Source organism: Danio rerio, chromosome 16, assembly GCF_052040795.2.
Source record: "Danio rerio strain M-AB ecotype USA chromosome 16, GRCz13ab, whole genome shotgun sequence".
In the NCBI taxonomy this organism is placed as follows: domain Eukaryota; kingdom Metazoa; phylum Chordata; class Actinopteri; order Cypriniformes; family Danionidae; genus Danio; species Danio rerio.
This window is the reverse complement of record NC_141036.1, coordinates 11,904,772-11,932,081: the sequence shown is the minus strand read 5'-3', so window position 1 is coordinate 11,932,081 and position 27,310 is coordinate 11,904,772. Positions and strand designations below refer to the sequence as shown.

The 27,310-nt window shown below is 39.7% G+C and overlaps 2 protein-coding genes across 5 annotated transcripts in view; both read right to left on the bottom strand.

Annotated features, from left to right (window-relative positions):
• The window catches only part of zgc:198329, a 43,579-nt gene that overhangs the window by 3,151 nt on the left and 13,118 nt on the right, over positions 1-27,310 (bottom strand). The gene's annotated exons all lie outside the window — the stretch shown is intronic.
• Positions 5,753-25,519, bottom strand: si:dkey-11o1.3. Of its 4 annotated transcripts, XM_087286717.1 has the most exons (12): positions 25,271-25,519; positions 24,344-24,425; positions 21,648-21,820; positions 21,431-21,489; positions 21,175-21,321; positions 17,427-17,705; positions 17,073-17,327; positions 16,674-16,785; positions 8,195-8,235; positions 8,078-8,103; positions 6,418-6,553; positions 5,753-6,236 (listed from the first exon to the last, which is right to left on the bottom strand). In XM_087286717.1, exons 5-11 carry the CDS (start codon positions 21,257-21,259, stop codon positions 6,425-6,427), a joined length of 927 nt encoding a protein of 308 aa, XP_087142843.1. In that variant the 5' UTR covers positions 21,260-21,321; positions 21,431-21,489; positions 21,648-21,820; positions 24,344-24,425; positions 25,271-25,519; the 3' UTR covers positions 5,753-6,236; positions 6,418-6,424. The 4 variants fall into 4 exon arrangements, with proteins under 4 accessions (XP_087142843.1, XP_087142842.1, XP_087142841.1 ...); XM_087286716.1 differs by lacking the exon at positions 24,344-24,425; XM_087286715.1 differs by lacking the exon at positions 25,271-25,519 and having other exon boundaries at positions 21,175-21,489; positions 24,344-24,372.

Here is a 27,310-nt window from a genome sequence, read left to right as displayed (position 1 = left end):
GTATATTATTTTTTTCAGTTGTAACTTCAACAAAGTTTTTTTCAGTGCTTACAAAAAACTGTTTATTTCGAACACTCTAGACATTTAAAGGCCAAAACAGAAAATACCATTGTAGAGAAGACTAATACTTTGAGTTGGCTTGACCTGCATTATTTACCTTGAACTAGTAACATATGTTTTTGTGATTCTCTTCTGTTTATGATTCTATTAAAAGCAGATTAAATGACTTTCAAAAAATGGTCAAAGACTGGTTTCTTAAACATGACAATGAGTTCACTGTACTTAAATGGCCTCCACAGTCACCAGATCTCAATCTAATAGAGCACCTTTGGGATGTGGTGGAATAGGAGATTCACATCATGGATGTGCAGCTGACAAATCTGCAGCAACTGTGTGATGCTATCATGTCAATATTGACCAAAATCTCGGAGGACTATTTCCTGTACCTTGTTAAATCTATGGCACAAAGGATTAAGGCAGTTCTAAAGACAAAAGGGAGTACAACCCGGTAAGGTGTACCTAATAAAGTGGTCGGTTTTTTCTATTAAAATAGAAAAAAATGCTTTTATTCCAGCCAAACTTGTCTTCCCCATAAGAAATAATATAAAATAGAATAGAATACTGTTTAAATTTCTTAGCTCCTTTACACAGCACCTGGGATATAATAAAAAAGGTCAAATAAATCACAGCGGGCCTAATGATTTTGTCATCAAATTACACAAACAAAGCCCTTTGATATTTTGCATTTAATATTAACTTCATATTTTGAAACAATGTCACAATTCATTGCCAAAATTAACACTCTTTGGGTTGTTTGACCTACCTTGAACTTGTACAGCATGTGGTAAAGAGATGGTGTTAACAGATGACTCATCCTCTGTTAATGATTGCTCTGGAACAATAAGCCTATTATGTATATTTTCTGTGTAAAATAGATAAAGAACAAAATAAACGTTTCAGGGTGATTCTACAGAAACATTCTTCATTGTTATGGGAAAATATCTAAAAATCTATTACTTGTTCTAATATCTAAACTTTGACCACATTAATAAATAACTATTGGATTTATGAAAACACATAAACACATTTTTGTACATTTATTTAAAGGTCACATACCATTTTTGTCAGTGCCTGGTTTTACCTATTTTTTGGCAATATATTTATGAAATATTATTTCTTGATTTTATTTTCAGAACATGTAGTCAAAGTTACAAGAAAATAATGATAATGCAACAAATAATAAAATTATGTTTTAATTAATTTTGTTAAAAGTGTTAATTAATCATGTTCATTTTCACATCCATATATTTGCTAAAATAATGAACATATCTGACTAAAAATATTTATTAACAATTAATATAAGAATCCTTTAAATCTCAAATCTTGAGCGTAGATTTGAAGATCATAAATTATGAAGATCATACTGTGATTTTGACACATGGACAGGCACATTACACCAAGAAATGATGCAATAAATCACCAGATCATCACTGGTGTTTATGAAAGGTATACCAGTAGTAAACCTCAATAACTTGCTAATCTAAATGTGAGAACTTGTAATAATAATATTTGTATAGAATTTATACACAGCTCTGATGTGAATATCTGAATCTCTCGATTTGCACACACAGAGAATAACCAAAACTCCACACAGAAATGCCAACTGACCCAGCCAAGGCTCGAACCAGCAACCTACTTGCTGTGAGGCGAACGTGCTACCCACTGGACCACCGAGCAGCCCAAGTTACAGTTATGTATTTGCAAAATGTCAGACACAAATGTGTGCTATTATTAATGAAAAGTGATTTGCAGCATATAAAAAACAATATTTGTTCCTGGGGTGGGGTGTAGGTTTCGGGGGAATCATAGGTACCCACCAATGTCAAGAGTTTCAAATTAAAGCCCTTGAGTGTAACAACATGCATAAGATCCAAATGCAGCTTTATGAGTTGTCAGACAGGCAAGGGTTGAAACAGGAGCAAGCAGCCATATAAGAATTATCCAAAGCAATAGAGAAACAGGTGAATGGGTCGAGATGGGCGGCAAACTATCGACAAACGGTAAACAAACAAAGGGTCAAAACAAGGCAAGTCAAAACAAGGCAAGGCAAAACAAGGCACTTGATATTGTTCGCAACAGTAAAACAAGACTCAGCACTGTATGTGTGTGTGTGAATGGTGTATATAGCCCATGCAGGGGTGTAGCCAACCATTTTGGGCCCTTCAAGTTGTAGTAAAGTTGAACCCCTCAAGTTGTAGTGAAGAGGGAGGGGATGGGTTGGGTGCCACAATTGTCAGAATTAAAGAGTGAGAAGGGGAGAAGCAATATTTTATTGACATCAATCGTAGAAAATGAAGACTCTGGAGGAATGGGAGGGGTTGTTTGGTGGGAGGTTGGCAATCATCGGAAGGGCAGTCCAGTGGGGCCGGGAATGGGAGATTAGGTGGAGGGGAGTAGATGGGGGCCTTTCTACTACCTGCTGAAGGGCCCCTAAAGTGCCAGGGCCCTAAGCACTCTGTCTGTGATTGCAGGGCATGATGGGATTTGTAGTTCAGGTGAATAACAGGGAGTCAACACCATTAACAATCATAATTATTATCATTATGATTATCATTATTAGTGTTGTTATGATACATATATCATTACCATCATCTTAATTTTTTTCTCATTAGTTTCGTTACTCTTTAGCAATCCACTGGACCTTTTACAACAAATTTGTTTTCCCCCCACACATTTACACACACACTTGCCGAAACACCTGCAGTGTAGTTTCTCCTCTAAATGGATCTCTACTACTATTTAGAAAAGTCAGACTGTATGATCCAGAATCCTCCAGTTTCAGGTTTTAGAGCACAAGTGTTTTTTGTCCAAACTGACTCTATACAGTGAAACTATGGAGGGTGAATCAGGTAATATAAAATCCTGATAATATAAAATTAGTTCCAAATTGACAAATAATTGCACTAATCTTTGTTTAATATTTGCACTAATCTAAATTTTATTTTTCTAAATTAACCAACCAATTCATGTGAAGAACATGTTATTCTGACTACTACTACTACTACTACTACTACTACTACTACTACTATTGTTATACTGCAATGAATTGATCAAATTACTACATTATTTAGAAACATTATTTCATTATTAGGCACTTTTAATTAAAATTGAATTTTTTAAAGGTCTCACCATTACATGAGAACATCCACAGAGTCCAGTATAATCAACGAAAAACCATCATGATCGAGCTCTGATCTGCATGGAGCTGCAGCTCAAATCGTCTGATCTGTTTCAAGACAAACGGCTGATATACAATGCAGACTATAAGCTCACTGCGCCACCTAGTGCTCATGAACATGTCTCACTTGGATCAGCAATATAATCTAACGTTTATCTTATGTTTACAGCATTAATGATGAAGCAATAATTTAATGAATGAATAAAAAGTTCCTTGTGTTCATTCAGTTTAGATTTTTAATCTTCATTCTGTGAGACTTGAATCAACATGTGAGCCTTGTGATCAATGCATACTGTTCATGCTTCTGCTGTACATCACATTACATTACACATGACATAATTCTCAAATATCGTAATTTTCTCATAGTTATATGAGAATTACTTTAATCATAGCATTTATACTTTATTTGACTTAATTCTGAAATATGCTTATAGCTTTATATTTTATAGAGAATGATGTATGCAGTATTATTGACTTATTTACATAATTTACATCACAAATGTTGTATTGTGAATAGATCAATACAAAAGAGGACTTTTTTGTTACTTTTACTGTTTCCTGAGAAGTCACGATGAAGACCTTTTCCTCTGCAAGTGTTCTGATAAATGCTTTTCAGTTGCATATCACCATTAATGATAAAAGAACAGTATGACCTTAAATAAATATTCAAAAGACTAAGCAAAAAGGATAACAAAGATGATTTATTTTTTATTATTATTATTTTATTTTATTTTTTTTAGCAAAGAACACTATTAGTAATAGGACAGTAGATAATGACAGAACAAAATGCTCCTTCCTCCTTTATTATCTGATGTTGTGTTCAGGTCTAAAGGTGATTCAATGATTTACTGGCTCAGTGCAAGAAAGAAACAATGAGGATATATCTGATGACTTCTGAAAAACTGTTTGATAGAATCAGCAGTAACTAAAAACTTGCTATCGTAAATTACTAATTAATAGAGTGATTTAAAAACTATAACTTTATAATTAAAAACTAGACAAAATATTGACTAAATGTGACTGTAAAAATTTTGCTAATATTTTCTAAAGAAATGTACATTTTCTGAGTTTAAACTACGAACGTTTAAGTTTTCAGTTTGAATTATGTAGTTTAATGTTCAGCGTAAACCACAAGTTATAAACAAAAGGTATTATGATAATATGACACACACAAGTTGTCACCTTGGAATGATCAGGTTCTTGAGCAGTTTTAAGATACTGAGCAAACCCATAAAAATATTAGGCAAATGAACTATGTGCGTGATTTATAAAAATGAAGTTAAGTCAATTTAACAGGTGCAGGTTACAGTGTTTTTTTGTTTGTTTGTTTTTTTTTTTTTATAAATTCAACTTGTCATTTTTATGGCAATGGTCTAATCACTTTTTTGAAAAGCTAAATAATTAATCATTTTTTACAGAGCAGTACAATGCACACAGAAGCTAATCTAATTCTAAAATAAAATCATGTATAACAATGTGTTGTCATGTATGAGAAGAATAAAAGAAAAAAAACTGAAAAAAGAAAAAATGCAATACTTCTCTCTAGAGATCAGTGTTTTTGAATAACTAAATAAAATATTTTTTTGATAACATGCTGATGTTCATTTTTGTAATTTAGACCCCATCAGTAAAATTGTTGGTTGACTATTTGACTTAACGTACTAAAATTTTATGCATTTAAGAATTTAAAATGAAAAAAAAAACTGACAATATTTCAGCAAAGCATTTAACATACTGTGTATAGAATTTTAAATAATTCACATTTAAAATCTTTAGATTTCAAATATGCAACTACTCAGAAAGATGTATAATGACATAATATTCATAATACATACATAATATTCTACTAGATATTTTTCAATATATTAGTTTGCAGCTTAAAGAGCAGTTTAATAGCTTAACTTGATTAATTAGTTTAGGCAAGTTAGGGCAGTTAGACAAGTCATTATACAAAATAATTTGTTCTGTAGCCAACTGGAAAAGAATGATTAACAGGACTAATAATAATATTGACCTTAAAATGTATATTTTTAAAAACTGCTTTTATTCATTCATTTATTTTCATTTGATTTAGTGCCTTTAATCATCAGGAGTTGTCACAGTGGAATGAACTGCCAACAAGCATAAGTTTTACACAGCGGTTGCCCTTCCAGCTGCAACCCAGTACTGGTAAAACCCATACATTCTCTCATTTACACACATTCATTATGGCTAATTCAGTTTATTCAATTTACCTATAGCGTATGTCTTTGGACTGTGTGGAAAACAGGAGCACCCGGAGGAAACCCACTCAGAAATTCCAACTGACCAAGCCAGGACTCAAACCAGCAACCTTCTTGCTGCAAGGCAACAGCGCTAACCACTGAGCTACCATGTCGCCCCAAACTGCTTTTTTTTTAGCCAAAATAAATCAAATAAGAATTTCCCTATAAAAAAAATATTATCAGAAATACTGTGAAAATGTGCTTGCTACTTTAAATATCCCTTGAGAAATATTTGAAAAATGAATAAGTATTTCACAGGTGGGCTAATAAATTTGCCCTCATATATTTAATTTCCTAAAAATGTAAATTATCACATTGACAAACTCATTTTGATCAAAGGTGAGTTACAATAATGAGCTCTGCATTTGCATTCACTGTCTTACAATATGTGAAAATGCGTTTGTTTTATTATTTCAACACAAAACTATAATACATTTTTCTGTAAGAGGAATTTAAAAAGAGTTAATCACTCATCTCGGCCACTGAGATGGTTCTGATGGTCTTTTTGTGTATCAATAGTGCTATATGGCTCAAAAATATTATAAACTGCTGTCACAAATTAAAAAAAAATTATGCAAAAATGTCAAAGAATATTACAGCTCCAGGGTGGGTGTGAAAATGCAGTAGCTTTAAAGTATGCACATGCAAACACACACACACACACAATCACAGAGTTCATCCGTCCTGTTCTTCAGCAGTAGTATTTCAATCTTTCATGGTCTTCACTTTTTCACCTGCACACAGAAAGAGGATTTGGAAACTAAATGGAGACATTGTAGATGTACTGTCTGTAATAAACTTAACAATATTTTTTTTACATTTACATTTTACATTTTGTGAGCACCCATATAGCATGATGTTCTACAATGGGTTGGAGTAGAATTTAATATCATGAAATCCAGTGAACTTGCTCACCTTAAGTTCAGGAGTTCTTTGGAGGTCCATGTTTTACATTTACATACTCATTTTCTTTGAAGCTTGTATTCTTTCCCTGAGCCATTCGCCCTCCATTAGTTCTCTGGACATTAGTCAGTTCTTCATAGTATGGTTCCTACAAACAGTTATGAGATTTTCTTAAATTACAACCACAGTGTCAGGCACAATGATGTAACATACTGTAATACAATGTTTTTGATATTTAAAACATAAAACTGGAGACGTGCTGTATTACACTGTAGCAATTCCTGTCATAGTTTTGTTTTTATCAGAACAGCTCAGCTTCTGACTTCATGACATCATTGACATGCCTTTGTACAATAATATGTAAAAGATTAAAGTCCATTGGAGCCGACTGTAAAATACACCCATCTCTTCATTGTAAAATGTATAAACTCTTTAATTACCTCTAAGATAATTGAGTGAATGACTGTACAGCAGGGATGACCAACCCTGCTCCTGGAGATCTACCGTCCTGCAGATTCGAGTTGCAACAAATATCAAACACACCTGCCTGTAATTATCCAGAGCTGTTCAGGTCCTGATTAATTGGATCAGGTGTGTTTGATCATGGTTGGAGCTGAACTCAGCAGAAAGGATGATCTCCAGGAGCAGGGCTGGTCACCCCTGCTGTACAGTATGGCTGCGTCCAAAACCGCATACTTCCATACTATACAGTACGCTAAAATCAGTATGCGAGTCGAGTAGTATGTCCGAATTCTTAGAATTCGAAAATCAGTATGCGAGAAGTACCCGAATGACTTTCTACTTCCGGTGAGATTCTGAAGTGTGCATCCCATGCACGCTGCACTATCCCATAATGCCCTGTGAGAGAATTCATGAATGGGAGTGAAGCGATGCAACTGACGCAGGTAGGTCACGTGACCATGACAAAATGGTGGATGTAATACGTCGGAATTCCATTCATACTTTTAGCATTCATACTGTATAGAACGTAGTTTTCTAACGGCCGAGCAGTACATTTAAATTCAAATGTAATACCTACTGAGTAGTAGGCGGTTTCGAACGCAGCATATGTGACATTTACTTTTTGCACCAGTGAAAGATCTCATTTGAAAGTGCTGTTCCTGTTAGTGTTTACAGTTTGTCAGTTAAACAGCATGATTGAATGGGCTCTATGCACAGCTAGAGTTTTAAAGTCACGATAAACTTCAGGTGAAAGCTTAATTTGACTATTTTCAATTTCACTAAGTTGTTTTAACAGCATCAATGGTGTAATGCAATTAAAATACATTCAGTTAATTAATTTAGTTGTTCAACGTAAAACAAGATGAAAGACAGTTGTAACCACTAGCGTCATTAGTAGCAATAGGCTAGCGCAGAAACTCCATTAAAAAATACTGGGGTAAAATAAACTGTCATAATTTAAAGACTTGGTGGGGGAAATGGAATTTGATGCAGTGCTTCTTGTCCGATCTGAGACCCACTTCATATTGTATATCTAACAGGCAGTGAAGATCGCTGATTTTTAAAGAAATCAGATCTTAAACATGACAATTTTGTAATGGAAAGACAGTTCACAAGAAGCCCTTCGGCTGCCTGGCTGAAAATTAAAAGTATATGTGCATATATAGCCCATTTGGCCTTGGAAAAAAAAAATAATAATAAAGTCACTCACGGTCTCTTCTTTGCTTTTTGCTGGTTCTTTAAAAGAGAAACATTCAATGAGTTAGAGATTGAGAGAAATATGACTTTGTTTTTACCAAATTCCATCATTACATAAAAACAAACCTACCTCCACTTGCCTGTGCTTTTTCCTTTCTGTTTAACTTTGGGCTGTAGTGTAAATGCAAAGATATGTTATTAAAACATTCTGCGTATCTTTGTTTCACAAAAGCACAGTTTAAAACAATTTTCATGTTTGTTTTAAAAATATCACCTGTTGTAAAGTAACAAATTACAAATACTCAAACTACTGTATTGACTGGTGTATCTCAGGAGTTGTACTTACTGTATTATTTGTAAAAAATGTAAACTTGAAGAGTTTAGATGCAAAAACCTCTAAATACTGTCTGAAATTTTCTTCTTAAAATAACATTTTTATCAAGCTTCTTTGTGTATGTTCTGTCACAATCACCAGCAATATAATCCTTCCAGATCGCTGGTAAACACACATCACATAGAACGTTCGAGGTTACAGAAGTAACCCTTCGTTCCCCGAGGAGGGGAACGGAAGTGCCATGAATGGGAGGATTCGGATCAGAAGCCGCTTATCTGGAGAGTATTGAACGGGCCAATGAATGAAATTAATTGGCAGCGTAAGCTTGCGCAGGTGTGCGACATCTGCAATTATCTCAGCATATAAGCACACCTGAAGCCAGCAGACGCCATCCTTTTAAGCTGAAGAGACTTTCAAACAGCTAAGGGACAGTCATTATGGCGACGGAATATGGCACTTCCGTTCCCCTCCTCGGGGAACGAAGGGTTACTTCTGTAACCTCGAACGTTCCCCTTCGGTTGGGGAACTTCAGTGCCATGAATGGGAGAATATGGAAAGCGCCATAATGACTGCACCTTACCAACACCCCCGATGAGGAGATAGTCAAGCAAGCGTGACGCACCCACATCATGGGGGGCGCGGTCCTCCAACGTGTCCCTGGCCCTAATTTATCCTACTTCAACAGAAGTTTTACGGATTTAGATATATTTTTTGGGAAGTCGTGAGCATCTAGATAATTCTAGGAAATACGACAGTACGTTGGGAAGCGTGCAATCCCGATAGGGAGGACGCTGCGGAGGCCATCCGTTACCCAAGGGGGGGATAGATGGCAGAATTTACCTATGGACTAGCCCTAAAAAGGGGGAGTACGCATAGCAAAAGAGTGGTTAGCGGAGAGGGAAGACACGGGTCCACCCAGGGGGGGGACTTAACCGTGGCGGAATAAGCATATGGGATCGCCTAGTGGGGATCACGCATAGCAGGCACCTATACCCAAAACGCGGGCTGACCAGCGGGCAGACCTACAACGTAGTGGGCCAGCAAGTGACTCCTCCGCTGAGTCAGTGCTGGGGGCCACGGAGGAATCTGCAGGGCTCACCTGACGGGGAACTTTACTGACAGATAAAAAAGGCGCACGTACCTCCGTGTTAGGGAGAATGGCGCCGCAAGCGTGTTTCAACACCCTACCGAGTTGTCTCCTCAATCACCAAAGGGTTACCTAATACCCTTGAGGAAACCGGCTCCACTCGCAGATTGTAAAACCTTGCAAATGTGTTGGGTGTCGCCCAGCCCGCAGCTCTACAGATGTCTGTTAGAGAGGCGCCGCGTGCACGCGCCCAAGAGGATGCAACGCTCCGAGTGGAGTGTGCACGAACTCCCGGGGGACACGGCTGACCTCGACTCGAATAAGCGAGTGAAATGGCATCCACAATCCAGTGGGATAATCTTTGTTTTGATACGGCACTTCCCTGCTGCCGACCGCCATAACAGACAAAGAGCTGCTCAGATGATCTAAAATTCTGAGTACGGTCCACATAAATGCGCAGAGCGCGAACTGGACAAATTAAAGAAAGGGCTGGGTCTGCCTCCTCCGGGGGCAGCGCTTGCAGGTTCACTACCTGATCTCTAAAGGGGGTGGTAGGAACCTTGGGCACATAACCGGGGCGGGGTCTCAGGATGACGTGAGAGTAATCCGGCCCGAATTCCAGGCACGAGTCACTGACCGAAAATGCCTCCAGGTCCCCGACCCTCTTGATGGAGGCCAACGCAACCAGCAGAGCTGTCTTCAGGGACAGAAATCTTAGAGATACTGATTCGAGTGGCTCAAAGGGATCGGATCACAGACTCGTGAGAATGAGGGCGAGATCCCAAGAGGGCATGAGAGGGGGGCGAGATGGATTAATTCGCCTAGCACCCCTAAGGAACTGGATGACCAGGTTATGCTTTCCCACGGTGCCGCCAGCTACCGCGCTATGATAAGCGGAGATGGCGGCCACGTAAACCTTGAGAGTGGAGGGCGACAGCCTGCTGTCCAACTTCTCTTGAAGGAAAGAGAGCACAACACTAATCTGGCAATTTCGGGGGTCTTCTCTGCGAGAGACGCACCATTCAGTGAATAGACTCCACTTCAGGGCGTAGGCGCGCCTCGTGGAGGGGGCTCTAGCCTGAGTGATGGTATTAACCACCGCAGTCGGTAGGTTACCTAAGTCTTCCTCGCGTCTAGGGACCACACGTGGAGGTTCCAAAGATCGGGGCGAGGGTGCCAGATGGTGCCCTGTCCCTGAGAGAGTAGGTCCTCTCTCAAAGGGATCCGCCAGGGGAGGGCCGTCGCGAGGAGTGAGAGCTCTGATATCCAGGTCCGGTTGGGCCAAAGGGGCGCAACTAGCAGAACCTGTTCCTCGTCCTCCCTGACCTTGCACAGAAACTGCGCGAGCAGGCTCACTGGGGGAAACGCATACTTGCGCATGCCCCGAGGCCAGCTGTGGGCCAGTGCATCCGTGCCGAGAGAGCCCTCGGTCAGGGAAAAAAACAACTGGCAGTGAGCGTTCTCGGGGGAAGCAAACAGATCGATCTGGGCCTCCCCGAATCGCGCCCATATCAGCTGAACAGACTCGGGGTGGAGTCTCCATTCTCCAGGGCGTAACAGCTGTCGTGAGAGCGCATCGGCTGCACGATTGAGCGTGCCTGGGACGTGAATGGCGCGCAGCGATTTCAGCCGCGGGTGACTCCAGAGGAGCAGACGGCGGGCGAGCTGAGACATGCGGCGAGAGCGCATACCCCCCATGCGGTTGATATACGCCGCCGCCGCCGTACTGTCCGTCCTGACCAGCACGTGTTGCCGCTCCAGCACCGGTAAAAAGCGGTGGAGAGCGAGGAACACTGCCAACAGCTCTAGGCGATTGATATGCCAATGCAGCTGGGCACCCTTCCAGAGGCCCGCAGCCGCATGCCCGCGACACACGGCCCCCCAACCCGTGTTGGAAGCGTCTGTTGAAACAACAACATGGCTGGACGCCTGTCCTAGAGGCACACCGGCCTGTAGGAACGAGGGGTCGTTCCAAGGGCTGAGGGCGCGGCGACACAGCGCAGTAACCGAGACCCGGTGTGTGCCCGCGTGCCATGCGCGTCTGGGGACCCGATCGTGAAGCCAGTGCTGAAGTGGTCTCATATGGAGCAACCCGAGCGGCGTGACGGCGGCTGCGGATGCCATATGCCCCAGGAGCCTCTGAAAGAACTTCAGTGGGACCACTAGTTTGCTGTCGAGCTCCCTCAGACAGTTCAGCAACAGGCGAGCGCGTTCCTCGGAGAGGTGCGCTACCATGGTGATCGAGTCCAGCTCCATCCCGAGAAAAGAAATCCTCTGCACGGGGGCGAGTTTGCTCTTTTCTCGGTTGACCTGAAGCCCCAGTAGGCGGAGATGCCGAAGCACCTTGTCCCTGTGCATAATCAATTGCTCCCGCGAGTGGGCTAAAATCAGCCAGTCGTCGAGATAATTGAGTATGCGAATGCCCGCGAGCCGAAGGGGCGCTAGGGCACCCTCCGCGAGTTTGGTGAAGACCCGCGGAGACAGAGAGAGCCCGAAGGGGAGGACCTTGTACTGCCACGCTCGACCCTCGAACGCAAACCGCAGAAATTGGCGGTGGCGTGGAAGAATGGAGACATGGAAATACGCGTCCTTCAGGTCTATGGCTGCAAACCAATCCCGAGGACGAACGCATTGGAGAATGCGCCTCTGCGTGAGCATTCTGAACGGCAGCTTGTGCAGACAGCGGTTCAAAACGCGCAGATCTAGGATTGGCCGTGACCCACCGCTCTTTTTGGGTACGATGAAGTATGGGCTGTAAAACCCACTCTCCATCTCGGCTGGAGGAACCGGCTCGATTGCACCCTTCGCCAGGAGGGCAGCAATCTCCTCTCGCAAGACAGGGGCGGACAGGGGGTTGACCCCGGAGAAATACACGCCCGTAAACTTGGGGGGCCGTTTCGCGAACTGAATCGCGTAACCGAGTCTGATTGTGCGTATGAGCCACCGCGAGGGGCTGGCCCGCGCTAACCAGGCAGGCAGAGCCCTCGCTAATGGAGTCATCGCTACAATCGCTGACGTACCAGCGGTGGGGCAGCGCGGAGTGGGTGTGCTGATCCGGGAAGCACGAGGGTCCCGCGGAAGAGCTGGAGGAGAGCGATTCGCTCTGGCTCCGCACCCTGACTCCGGAGAGGGGGCTGGAGGGCTGAGGAAAGGGAGACCGTCCCCCCAGCGCTCGTGAGCCACTGGCGAAGCACGTAGAGTCTGCGAGCCGGAAGGCAGCGCGTCCCGGACTGGCAGAACTCGTGCAGTCACATCCGGGGAAGGGAAAAAGTGCTCTTTTACTGATGTTTTGGTGGCACTGAAAAGTACCGTTGTTATCGGGGCCCCGCCCTCCAGCGGGGAAAGAGCAAGTTTCCTCTTCTCCGGATGGCCTGTCTCAGGGACGCTTCGCGGTCCGTTTACCGGACTTAACGGCGCCCTGGGCAGGAGGGGCTGCCTGCTTTCGAGGTGAACGCCGCGCCCGCTTGGCCGGAGGCGCAGGCGGGGGCGGGGCAGCACTCGTTGGCGGGCGCCCTCGGCGAGGAACAGCGGAGGTGGATGGCTCGGCGGGCGGAGCGGGCTTACGGCCACGCCGATAGATGACATTGCCCATCGCATCCGACTGCTCTTTCACCGTCTTGAATTCCTGGGTGAATTCACCGACGGTGTCGCCGAACAGGCCAGCCTGGGATATGGGCGAGTCAAGAAAGCGAACTTTGTCAACGTCGCGCATATCGGCCAGGTTGAGCCAGAGGTGGCGTTCCTGAACCACAAGTGTGGACATCGTCCTCCCCAGCGCACACGCGGCGGACTTAGTAGTCCGAAGAGCATAGTCGGTCGCGGTGCGCAGCTCATGTAATAAGCTTGGGTTGGACCCGCCCTCGTGCAGCTCGGCCAGCGCCTGCGCTTGGTAGCGCTGGTAGGTGGCCATCGCGTGCAAAGCAGAAGCAGCCTGGCCCGCAGCCTTATAAGCTCTGGCTCCGAGGGAGGCAGACAACCTACAGGCTTTGGACGGGAGGCGGGGCAAACCCCGCCACGTAGAGGCGCCGCGCGGACAAAGATTGACCGCGATAGCGCGCTCCACTGACGGGATCGCCTCATACCCCCTGGCAGCTCCGCCGTCAAGGGCGGTGAGGGCGGAGGCACTCGCAGCACGGGCAGAGAAAGGTGCCCTCCAGGACTGCGTGAGCCTACTGTGCACTTCCGGGAAGAAGGGGACGAGAGGCTTCGAAGGCTTCGCCTTCTGGTCCTCTACGTAGCACCCATCTAGTCGGTCCGGCCGCGGAGCTGGGGGATAAACCATCTCCAACCCCACGGCCGAAGCAGCCCGGGAAAGCACGGCTAACATGTCCGCTTCAGGATCCGATTTGACAGCGCTCACCTGCCCGGAGGGGGCGAGCGGGTCCGGATCTTCGTCGGACAGTGAAAGCCCACCCTCCGATGCCGCGGAGGACATCTGATCTCCGGTGTCAGCGAGTGTGAGAGCTACCATCTGGTTAGACGGATCACTCTCACCACCCGAAGCTTGGATGGAGCGCCGTGAGGAGCGAGAGGTCCGCGAGCCCGTGGGCGGCGGATTAGCTCCCGCTGAAACCCTCAGATCTGCCCGAGCGCCCGCTGCTTTTTTAGAGCAGGAGGCAACTGGGGTGGCTCGCTCTCTTGCGAAAGTTAGCCGCGATCTTAGCTGTGCAACGGTCATGGCATCGCAATGACGACATGAACCGCCCGCGAGCACCGCATTAACATGCTGGACCCCCAAACATGCAATGCAGTGATCGTGTCCATCATCCGGAGACAGGAAACCCCCGCATCCAGAAACGCACAGTCGGAGCGCCATCCTGAAAAGGACGTGCTGCACGACTGTGTTGCTCTTTTAGGAAAGTTGCAACTATACGCACCGCTCTGGAGGACCGGACCCAAAGAACCGCAGGCAAGGGAGTAACCCAGCTCGACCGTCTGCCACCGCGAAGACCCACTCTGGACCGGGAGACACACTCGTTCGCTCTGAAGTGCTGATCAGCAAGAGGAACCCTCATCGACTCACTCAGAAAGGATCTGAAGCGAAAAGGATGGCGTCTGCTGGCTTCAGGTGTGCTTATATGCTGAGATAATTGCAGATGTCGCACACCTGCGCAAGCTTACGCTGCCAATTAATTTCATTCATTGGCCCGTTCAATACTCTCCAGATAAGCGGCTTCTGATCCGAATCCTCCCATTCATGGCACTGAAGTTCCCCAACCGAAGGGGAACCACAAATCTGCCAGTATATGGACAACAAGATCCAGCCATGCAACACACACACACACCTGCCCCAAGTCTCCATTAATTAGACTCACACAGCTGAAGCTGCTCATGGATTCATAACTGGAATATTTTTACAGCACACAAACACACAGAAGTTGCTGAGTCTTGTTATGTTGAATCATAATATTACGATGGGTTTTCCTTGCCTTGTCTTGCCGTGTTTATGACCCTCTCCTTGTTTGTTTATTTGTTTATGTTGCCAGCTGCCTGCCTGTACTGACCATTTGCCTGTTATTTGACTATGACTCTGGATTTCCTGTGTACATCTGTTTGCCCCTGTGTTGACCATTGCTTGCTTGACCATTCTACTAAATAAACCTGCGTTTAGATCATCACTTCTCTTGTCAGCATCCACTTCACGTTACATGTTCAGTAATTTCACTTTTACGGCAAAGGATAAGTCATTTTCATGGTCTTTAAAGTGAAATAACACAACACAAAGGAGGCTGAGAAAAATTGTAATTTTCATTGGAAATTTCAGATGGCACTTAGATGTTTTTGCATTTGAACTTATTACTTTTACTTTTACTTTTACTTGACTACATTTTTATTAATTTTAGTCTCCTCAGTTATATGAAATTCTGAAGTATCTCACTTTAGCCATTACACTTCTTTAATTGTTAAAAGCACAGACACTTGCATCTAGGGCTGCACAATATATCGTTTCAGCATCGACATTATAATGTGTGCATCTACATAGTCACATCACAGGGTATGCAAAGTTGAGTTTGGATTACCACAGGTCAAAACAAATGAGATTTGTGGAGACACTGTAGAATTGAGCCATAGTAGAGTGAAAGTTTCTTATCTGCATGTATTTTTAAGGCCTGTGAATATGTAAACATTTTAAGACAGTTTAAAGCATAGTGCATAAAGACATTTAATAAAGAGTCATTTTAATGAATTATTTATATGATGAATATGCAATGTTATTTTAGATTTAATTATTACATTTCTGTACATGAATACTGTTAGACTCTTTACTTTCTTTATTGTCCACAAGTGGAAATTTATCTTTGCCTTCATTACACAACAACATCTGCGTTCACATTACACATATCACCAAAAAACAGTCAACACAAACACATTCAGTTTCAACACATAAATCACATTAAAGACTCAATTAAAACCTTATACATATTTAAACCCTAGTATTTAAAATTCTAATGACATTTAATATTTGAGGTTGCCTATACGTCTTTTTGATGGCAAGAGCTGAAAATTTATATAAAAAGGATAGGAACACTTTTCAATAATGATATGTGCTTTCTGTTTAATTAAGGATTGTTCCCATTCCCTAAATATAAAATTTCAGCTCCTGCCATCAAAAAGACGTTTCAGGCAACTCAAGTTTAAAAAAAAAAAAATGTGTATCAAATGTTCTTTATGCCAACTGCCATTAGAGTTTTAAATACTCTCCCCAGAAAACCATAAAGCACTGTTTATTCCACTTTAATTTTTGCTCAATTCTGTTTATTTATGACTGTAGTTTGTTTATATTAATATAATAAATTATATAAAAATATATTTTTTTTTATTTCACTCCCCTACAAAATTATTCCAATCAATCTTAACTAATGACTTTCCAAATAAATCTATTTAAGTCATCTGGTGAAACTGTATTTTGTATCACAATATATAGTACAAGGGGGGGAAATTGCAATGTCAAATTCAATATTGTGCAAATTTCTATTTCATGCAGCCCTATTTGTGTCTGTCAAAAAATAAAGATCATCTTCATTTGAACAGCCATTTTGATCTTCCCATTATTCATTCACAAATCACAAAAATGAAAACTGCTGAGACTTGTTTCTGTAAACTCTGTAATTGGTCTACAGAAAATAAACAGCATTACCAACATTAATGTGTGTGATTACAAACTAGATGATACATTGCATTACTCACATTTTGTTGGTTTTTATTAAATAGACGAACAGGCCACAAATGCCTGAAACTGCAATTAAAACCCCAATGACAATCCCTGCTATCGCACCTGCTGACAGTCCTCCACCTCCAGCTATGACAGATACACAACAAAAAGACAACAGGCAATGTATTGTGCATAATACAAATATATTTTAATCTGTATCAAACCTTTAAAAATATATAAAATCACAAAGTAATTAAATGTAATTATGTGTAAATATAATTACAACCCTCTGTAGTGAGGGTTGATATCAAACTGTGTATTTCGTAGAATTAAATAAATGAATACAAAGTTAATTTGAACAAGTGGTAAATTTAGGTCAAAGCAGTGGTTATCATAATCTGTGAATATGTTTAGGGTCAGTTGTATCTGCTTACCTTTAACTAACAAAAGATGTGCATCAGCTTTTCTTTGGTTTGTGAACTCATTAAAAGCTGTACAGATGTATTCTCCACTGTCTGTGAAGTCAGACTTATCTATGGTGAATTTGTCTGTGGTCACACCAGTGTTTGACCCATTAAACGTCCAGCTGAATGAAGCAGAAGGTTCAGAATTTGCAAAGCAAGACATAAACACTTGAACCCCTAAATCCACCACATGTGGACCCTTAATTAAAACACCATCTGGTCCATCTACAACACAGACAAGAGACTCTGTGTTAAAGGAACAAACTGAGAACTGAAGAATGTCTAGATTCCATCAAATCTGATGTTAAAATGTTTCACACTCACAGTTGATAATCAGGGTGAGTTTTGCCGTCTCAGAGCTGACAGGGTTACTGTATGTACACTGATATTCTCCAGTGTCTGATCTCTCCACTGGACTGATGGACACTGATCTGTTATCAGATGAGAAGATGATTCTGCTGCTAGAAGACAGAGGACTGTTATCCTTCATCCACTGCACAGAGGTGACGGTGCCTCCGCTTTCCTCAGAGGTGAAGTTAGCAGATGATTCACCCTCGATTAATGCTTCTTCTGGACCAGTAAGTGTAACATAAGATATTATTTCTGTTGAAGAGAGAAGAGACACACTGGATCAGAAAGGAATATTTTCTCTCTGGTGAGCACTGCATGGAAATCAATATATTACAATGTAAAAATAAGCAAAATAAATCTTATTTGAAAACTTAGCAATAAACATTTTTAGTTTAACAGTGTATTAGGGACTGGGCCGGTGGTACCATTGATGAAAGGCGCTGTTTTAAAGAAACACTGTTCTGGGTGATAAAAATAAACCATTGACAATGGAGAAAAAACTTTATTTTTGTTTGGATATACAGTATGGGCCCTATCATGCACCCGGCGCAATGAGGCACAAGGCGCGACGCAATTGTAATTTGCTACTTTCAGCTCGGCGCAAGAGACACTTTGAGGTGTTGGCCACGATGTTTAAATAGCTAATGCATTTGCACTTATATGTGCGCCCATAGGCGTTCTGGTCTAAAAAAGCAGGCGTGTTTTGCCGCGTTGCTGGCACATTGCTATTTTGAGAAACTATAATAGTCTGTTCTTTAGACCAGAACAAAGCCGGTCTATTGTCTGGCGCAGAGTGTGCGTTGCTTACACACTGTTTAATACACACAAGATGTATAGCAATATGCAATATCTTTACATATGAAAAGTATATAAAATATTAAGGATATATATAGGATAAAATAAGGATGTATAAATATAAAGGATTAAAATATTACAAAACAATATTTTCTTGCCTACATAAATATAAAAGCCATACTTTTATGCCTTCCTCATCTCGAGGGGCTTTTTCGGTTTATTCATAACAATTTGCTTTTGTATAACGTTATTATTATTAGCAGTATTATTTATTATATCCTTATTTATAATTGTTTTATTAAAAAAAAGCTTAGATTTGCCCACCTGTCAGGTTTTAGACCATATGGGGCACAGCATGTGTATTAGGGTATAACTCAGGTTTTTGAGCACACTTAGTTATTATTGTTCATTTATTCGTTTGCTGGAAATTAGAACTGAATTTAGAAATAGTTTTGAAGCAAATCTTTGCGCTTAACAAACAAAATTAATTATTTATAGGCTAATTGTTGTCTGTGCATAAGGTTTCCCTATCCACGAGAGCGAAAGTGAAAGTAGATTATCCTGCTGATCCTCTGTTTAACTGTTTTCTTGCTAGTGAAGTGTTCAATTTTTCTACCTAGACTTACTTTACGTCATGTAAATAGCAAATGCGCTTATGGCGCAACGCAACTGATTGGTTTATTCTCAAACTCTGATTGGTCACAGCAGTTCACCAAGAAAAACTTTTTAAATAATGCAGTCATTAAATGCATTAATGTGTTCATGTGTGACAATTAACAAACAGATTTTAACTGTTAAATAAAAGAAAATGCAGCATAACATCAGATATTCTTAGTTTATCTTAGACTTGAACACAGACTGTCCTGCACAATGATGTTAGTAAAAACAAAAAAAATTCAGTATTTTGCTGTTTTTTTTTTCTCTTGATTTTACGGTAAAATAACGGCAGCTGTGGTTGCCAGTAATCTGCTGTTTTTAACATTTTACATTTGTGAATTCAGTTTACAGAATATTTCTGTTAAAAATTCCTTCCACAGTCTGTATTTTTCATCAAACACATTTAACCCCTTAAATCCCAGAGCAAAATCCTCAGTAGGGTGCTCACTACAGAGGGTTAAACACTCAGAAAGTGATGAAGTTAATGAGATAATTAAGTGTCTAATTTAAGGAGGATTGAGAATTATTGATGAACAACTGTTAACAGCAGAATCACTGAAGGAAAGAACAAAAAAAAAAAAAAAAACAGCCAAAACCAAAGATGAAATCAACTAAGAATAAAACTCTAAATAAAATAATAATTCATACAAATAAAACAAAATACACAATAAAAATGTAATTTCTCAAGATCTCAGCATAGATCATTAAACAACTCCATAAACATCATGAGCTTTACTTATTACTGACCTTTGACTTTATTTCTGTCACATGTGGATAAAAGCTCTTAATGACATTGTTGTTGTTCGTTTGAAATCAGAGGTCAGCATTTGCTTTAGTTGGGTTCTTCAACTATTTTATTTGGCTCTATCTTTTATTTTGGTTGCTATATATAATTGTGTTAATCACAAAAAAAGAAAGCCAAAAGAAAATATAAAAATAAGTCTGATTAAATTAATTATGATGTCAAAACCTTTCTCACCAGCTAGTAGACTCGTTGAATACCTTGTTAGTTATGTGTGAGGATTTAATAATATATAATTAATTATATCTGTAATAATTAAGTAAATACGGTATCATTTCTCAGTGCATAACTTGTCGTAACTTATGAGTTTCAGAAACACAGTTGTAACTTCCAGAGAAACATTACGAGTACAGGATCAAGAGTTCAACTAAAGCAGCCTCTGATCTACACACGGGTGAGGTCAATTGAAAAAATTTCAATAAAAAATATAAACCTCTGTTAATTATCAAATATTTTTGCAAATATGACAGAAATGAAGTCTAGCTTTAATCTGTAATGCTGTTTGTGGAGTTGTTGAATCCTTTGTTTTAATTAAGTTGGTTTGGTGTAAGGTGGTGTCTGTAGTTTTTTTTTTTTTTCTTGTTCTTTCCTTCAGTGATTGTGCTTGTTAGCTGCAGGTGTTCATCAATTCAGTCATTTGTGGTCATCCACTCTGTCTAGTGAACTAAACTAATCAACTGATTTAAGAACTAGTGAATGAGGGTGTATTGTGAGATTTCAAACACTCTGATTACTTGAAAACAAAGGATAGCTCTGTTACAGTTATTTCTTTTATATTGAACAAAAATGCGCTGTTAATCATTTAACAGATGTTCACTGTGGATTTTACAGACTTTTACTGCTAAAATCAAAGACATTTTTTACAGTTTAAATTTATGTCCTAAATTAACAATACATTCGGAGAAGCAGAGTAAGTGTATCTTTTGTTACACAAATATATTTTCCAAAATTACTACAATTCTGTTTTTCAGCTAAAGTAGGTTACTTTTATCAAGGCAGTTGCACATACTTAAGAAGCAATGGATTGAGCAAGAAATTAAAGACAATAGGCATGTACAATATGGTATCATGGTTTTGTTTTTAGTTTTTTAATAAAGCTAATAGGCCTTGACTCAAATTCAAGATTAAATTTTAGCGTGTATGTGTTGAGATTAGTATTGGTTCTAAGTAGTGAATCAAGTAATTAGATTTTTGTTTTGTTTTTTGCAGAAAAGTTACTAGAATTTTAATGATTGTAGAAAATTGTTTAGTTATTTTAAACAAAATTTATTTTAATTTAATTAGTAATTAATGTTAAATGTACTCAACACTGAAAACAACCACACAGCTCATTGTCTATTTGCATTGTATATATGCACAATAATTATCATTATAGTCCTTTTACAGTCTTCTTCTGCTAACTTAATCTGTTATAAAGGCTTTTTTACACATCATATACATGACACATCACACAAGCAGCACACTCACCGAACACCTGTAATGAAGTTTCTCCTCTAAGTTGATTTGCACTACTAGTAATCACAGTCAAACTGTATGACCCAGAATCCTCCATTTTCAGGTTTAAGAGCTCCAGGGAGAGAGTGTTGTTGTCAAAACTGACTCTGTCTCTATATACTGAGGATACAGAAGGTGAATCAGGATGTCCAGTTAAAATAAGAGTTGTTCCAAAATGCCAGGTAACTACATCAATTGAAGATGGTGGATTATTAGGGGTGAATCTCACACTTCCTCCTATTGCTCCATTCAGCTCAGGAAACTGAAGATCTTGACCTAAACATTCTCCTGTTAAATGTATCAAAAATATAAAAATAAAATGAAATAACTTGTTTTAGTATCTAGTTTAAACATTTTAGTAAAATAAACACTATAAGACCAAACAGGACTAATTACATTAAAAATAAATTCAACACACAACATTTGTAATTTCTAAATGGTCTCACCAAAACATGTCACCATCCACAGAGTCCAGAATAATCCATGTGAAACCATCATGATCAAGTGATCTGTCAGGAATACTAGCTCAAATCGTTAACTTCAGATTTCAGTCAATGATAAACTGCTGATACAGAGACTGCTGAGAATGAAGACGGAGAGCTCACTGCGCCACCTAGTGCTGCACAATTATTCATTCAATCATTCATTTATTTTCCTTTCGCTTAGTCCCTTTTTTCATCAGCGGCCCCCAGAGCATGAACCGCCAACTCTTATCCAGCATATGATTTACACAGCGTTGCCCTTCCAGCTGCAACTCAGTACTGAGAAACATTCGTACACTCTCATTCACTCATATACACTACAGCAAATTTAGTTCATTCAATTAAAATCACACAGAAATGCCAAACTGACCCAGCTTGGACTGCACTGAGCCACCATGTCGTCCCATGTTTTATTTTATTTTATTTTATTTTATTTTATTTTATTTTATTTTATTTTATTTTATTTTATTTTATTTTATTTTATTTTATTTTAATCAGGATCGTCCCTTTGAGATACAAGAATACGGAAAAATAAAAGCATAAAAAAATTCACATTAAACACAAATACAAATATATGAGACAAAGAAATTTTGCTCTATTCTCATAAAACACATTTAAAAGAAAAAAAATCATCATAACATCATAGATCAGTCATAAGAAGAACATTTTCCTTTTAGTGTAGACCAGGGACTCTCAACTTTTTTCACTTCGTGGCCCATCTCCATCGAAACGTTTTTGAAGACCCACGTTTGACATTTTTTTCTCAAACTGTCTAGAGAAAATTCTTATTTTAAACCGTTGTTTAGCAAAATATTTATTTTGCTTACTATAATTATCTTATTGCTCTACAGCAATTTATATAGTTTTAATTTTTTTATTTTCATTTGTCCATGTGGGGCTCGCATTGGTTTGAGCAATCATCTATGTGGGCGCAGTTTCTGATATGCACATTTTAATTTTGTCATTTTAAAATTCTGTCTTTAAAAATGGTGACTACAGATTGTTTATTATTTTCAGATTTTTTTTTTACTGTTTACTTTTTGATTCAATTTTTTTTAATCAATTCACCTTTTTTGTATAGTGCTTTTACAATGTAGATTGTGTCACAGCAGCTTCACATAAAAGATTATAGAAAATTGAAACAGTGTAGTTCAGTTTTCAGAGTTTAAGTTCAGTCCAGTTTAGCTCAGTTCAGTGTGGTTTACAGTAATAATCACTACTAAGAGTCCAAACACTGAAAAACAATCCATCAATGCGCAGCTCTACAGATTCTGAACCATGCAAGCTAGTGACGAAAGCCGCAAGGAAAAAACTTCACCAATTGCTGAAAGTGAAGAAAAAAAACTTGAGAGAAACCAGGCTCAGATGGGCATAACCATTTCTCCACTGGCCAAATGCTTTGTGCAGAGCTGCAGTCCAAAATCTCTTAAGTCAAACCTTTGACATTTGATACTAAAACCTATACTGTATTTTTTAAATCTTGTCCTGGTGCTGTTTGACCATTGTTTTATCTTTTTACTATATATACTCAAAGCTCGAGTGATCTACAACAGGTGAGACAAACTGCTGTTGACAATATCCTTAAGGGAAGTTATCAATTCTAAATTATGTAATATTTTACAATTAGGTCACATTTACTTCCATTTTCTTTTTTCTGCTTACTGTACAGTACATTGTTTTTTTTTCTTCTGACAGATCACTATAGTTTCATCAATCCAAGTGCACATGAACTGATCATCTATTTCTCTTTTTTTACATGTAGCTATAGCACTTATTTAACATGAAATAAAAATCAAAAAGGTGTGTTGAAAGATAATTACAAAATGTAGCAAATGTCTATATTTTTTTAACTCCTTTTAAACCAAGTGATAAATTTTATTTTCAGCTGTGAATTTTCATTTTAATGCATTATTAACAAACAGAGAAGTGTATAATATAATCTTTGTTATTGGAGTAAATGAACCCTAATTTTTAATCTGCTAAAAATGGCACAAGAACTAACAATGACATGTAAGGGAAAAAAGGGTGCTTATATTTGCTACGGTATATGAAAAAATCACAAACCTAACAATTTATAATTTTTTAAAGAAGAAAAAATAAGAAATTAGCTGATTACAATGTATACTTATATACATATAATCATTTTATACACATATTTCAAGAAATATTGGGGGAAAAATATTAATAGTTGGTTAGGCACCATTTTGAAACATCTGTGTTTCTTGTGTTTCCTTTCTACTTTCATCACTGACATACAGTGAATGACATCCATCTCTAAAAACACTGATCTGTGGTGAGGGCAGATGTGTGTGAGAATTAAGGCTGGGGTATGTGATTTGTTTTATAAAACTATTTGCAAACTTACAGTTCTAGCAGACACCCCCCCCCCCCCCCCCCCCCCCCAAAAATCCTACATATTTATTTAGAGTTGATCTCCTCAGTAATAAGTATCAGTATCTCTATTTTTAATTTCCAATTCAGACAACACAACCCCAGAATTAAACTGCACAGACATTTAAAAATAAGTATAGCACAGAAAAGTAAGAATATCTGTTTTCTTTTTGCATCATTTTCCCCCACAAAGGTTATGTGCTCTCATTCTGTGGCTTTTGAGCTCTGATCTAGATCTCCAAACGAGAGCGTTTCCGCTGTGCTACTACCTGTGTGTGACCTTTATCCAAAAAGAGAGAGATTTCAGTCAGGGCGGGGAAGGAGAATCTGTGTCAGGTATCCATGTGCTGCCTGATCAGAATTAAATTTAAAGATGCAGTACAAAGAAAATCTGGGTATAGTAAAAGATAAAGAGGCAGGAAATGGGCAAGGGCATACATATTATATAGCCTCAGACATAATTGTTTACTCATTCTCATGAGTGTAAAACCCTGGTGGAAAAATATTGCAGATCACTGGTGTAACAGAAATTAGGTCATTTTATGAATATTAATAATCAACAATAACGGTTTATTCTTAATTATTAATATTCCAGCTCAAGCTTTGGTCAATTTGGTCAAACAAACATAATTGTAGACTCTCAGGTTATGAATATTAATTTTCAACAATAACAAATTATTATTATTCATTAATATTCAGGATTAATTTATTGTTAATTTGACCAAACAAACACAAGCAGAGCCGCCGCTCTTCCGAGCGGACACGGTAATGATCTATTCATTTAGAAAAGGGAATTGTTGCTACTTCTTGTGAAGTAGATTAATTATTCATAAGTTTTAATCCACTTATAACAGCTAGGCAGGGGGATCTGTGTTCCAGTGACTTTTTCTTGTGAGGCAAACAATACAATTCATTTGATTATAATGGGATTTATTAACTAGTCAGACAGATAACGAACAAACGCACGAACATACATTCAACATAGAACAAAGATAAACCACGTGGAGATCGGCTATACGGGTCTATAAAACATGTAACAAACAGAGAGAGATAGCAAAGCACGGAAATATAGATTTCAGATAAAGAGTGGCAAAATCTGGTTTCAGTTCCACAGACACCATTAAGGATCACAAAGATTATTAAAAAAACACCTTTTTGATAAAAGTGGCACAGCTTATTCGCATAACTAAAAATACCTGGACTTTAATGTCTGGGGTCTCTCTTCTTATGCGAGTCTCTCTTCCGTCGGGATGAAAACTCCTTTGATGTCCTTCTTGATGCGTTGAGTTTGTAATACAGTTCGGAGGAACGCGATCGCAAACTTTAACTGAGTTTACTTTGCCGGAAAGAAAATAAAGACGTGGCTGGAAAGTCCAGCGGCCAGAAGAGCCGCTTGCCCCTTAAAGGGGCCAAGAGTTCTTGAGTTCTTTGTTCGGACTTACTCTGCCCAGATGTTGGGGGTTGGGCTGGTTATACCTGCGGGTCACGTGACAACCCGTTCAGCATTCTTGACCAATGATTTCAGGGCAAAGTTTGAGCGCGAAACCTTCCTTTGTCTCGAGGCTGCTCGTATGCAAATTTGAGTGTCCGCCCAAAGCATGCAGAGAGGCATTTAATGCAGGGAATTAAATAATGTAAGCAGTGGTGATTATGATCATACTCTACGCATCATGTGTTGTAAAATGTCAGCAGAATCTCATCGGTGTCAGACATAGACAAGTACATCAACAATGAAAGCGCATCAAAACACATCAATATAATTCCCACACATTTACATTATTTATGCTCTAAACAGGCCTAAAGCAGGGGTGTCAAACTCAATTCCTGGAGGGGTTGTACAGGTTGGAAAGGTCAAAATGAGATACAAAGTTTGCAAACATAACATTTTAGTTCTGTGCTGGTCCCTGGTTTCTCAGTCAATTTCTCTTTGGACTAGTGTCCTTGTGGGTGTGGGGATGTGTGTATGTGTGTAAGGAAGGAATGTCTTTAAAGCTCCCGGCCTATCTCTCCAGGTGGCTCTGGAATATGTAAGGTGTCGCGGATACCCAGACCTTGTGGAGCCAGGAGTCGTAAAACCCACGCAAGAGGGTTTAATAAAACCAATAAGTAATTTTATCTGTGGACTGTACGCTACAACTGGTAAACATTCACCTTCACCTACAATCCTGTCATTATATGAACTACAAATCCTGTCATGCACCCCACACACACCTGTTCCGGTTCTCTGATGATCACACACACACACACACACACACACACACACACACACACACACACACACACACACACACAGCTGGGAGCTGCTCAAGGACTTGCTCAGTCTATATAGACTGCTCACTTAGGCCCCGTTTACACTAGTGCGTTTTAGTTTTAAAACGGCGTTATAGAATGAAAACGATCCGCGTCCACACTCGCGTTTTACCCAGCGTTTCTGAACAGCTCTCCGTCCACACCAAAACGCTGAAAACGCACATCACGTGACCACACACACACTCTCGGGCAAGCGCTCCAGCATTTCTACCCAGATGAGAGCTCTGCTTGTCGGACTGCTCATCACGCATCTCCCGCTGGATCTAAACTCACTATATTTGCTAAACGTGATATTTCATTCATGTTGTTGTCTTTATCTAACGACATAGGGCAATTCCCTGACTTTGGTCATTGGAATCTATTAAGTTACTTGTTCACGGGTAACATGTTTTGGTTAAGCGCAAAGATAAGTTAATGATTAATCCAGGTACATTGACTGATCGCTCGTCTTTATTTCCTACAATGTATAAACTTATTGTATGTTATACTTTTATAATTATCGATTATTAAAACTGATATTCAGCAAAAGAGAGGGTGTGTTTCGTATTTTCACTGAATTTGAAAGGAGGCAGTTGTTATAGGCTCCGTTTTGTTATAAATATCCACACAGTGAAGATGACACTCATATATGCAGCACGACTCCTCAACATTTCTGCTGTCTGTTAAGTTGCTAATATTAAAAAGAAAATAGGCAGTTCCTTAAATCATGTTTACATTTTATTGTTGAGAAAGTGAAACAACGTAGCCAAGGTGATGTGAATGAAGTTATAAAGTACACTGTTCCCTTTGAAGATTTACCCGTGTCCTCGGTATAGTCTGTTTTCCATATCAAACTGAGAAGAAGAGACTGCAGCCTTGATCAAACTTGCGAAGTCTTAACTTACAAGAAGAGGATGCGAGACTGAACTGTGTGTGTGGGCTACTTA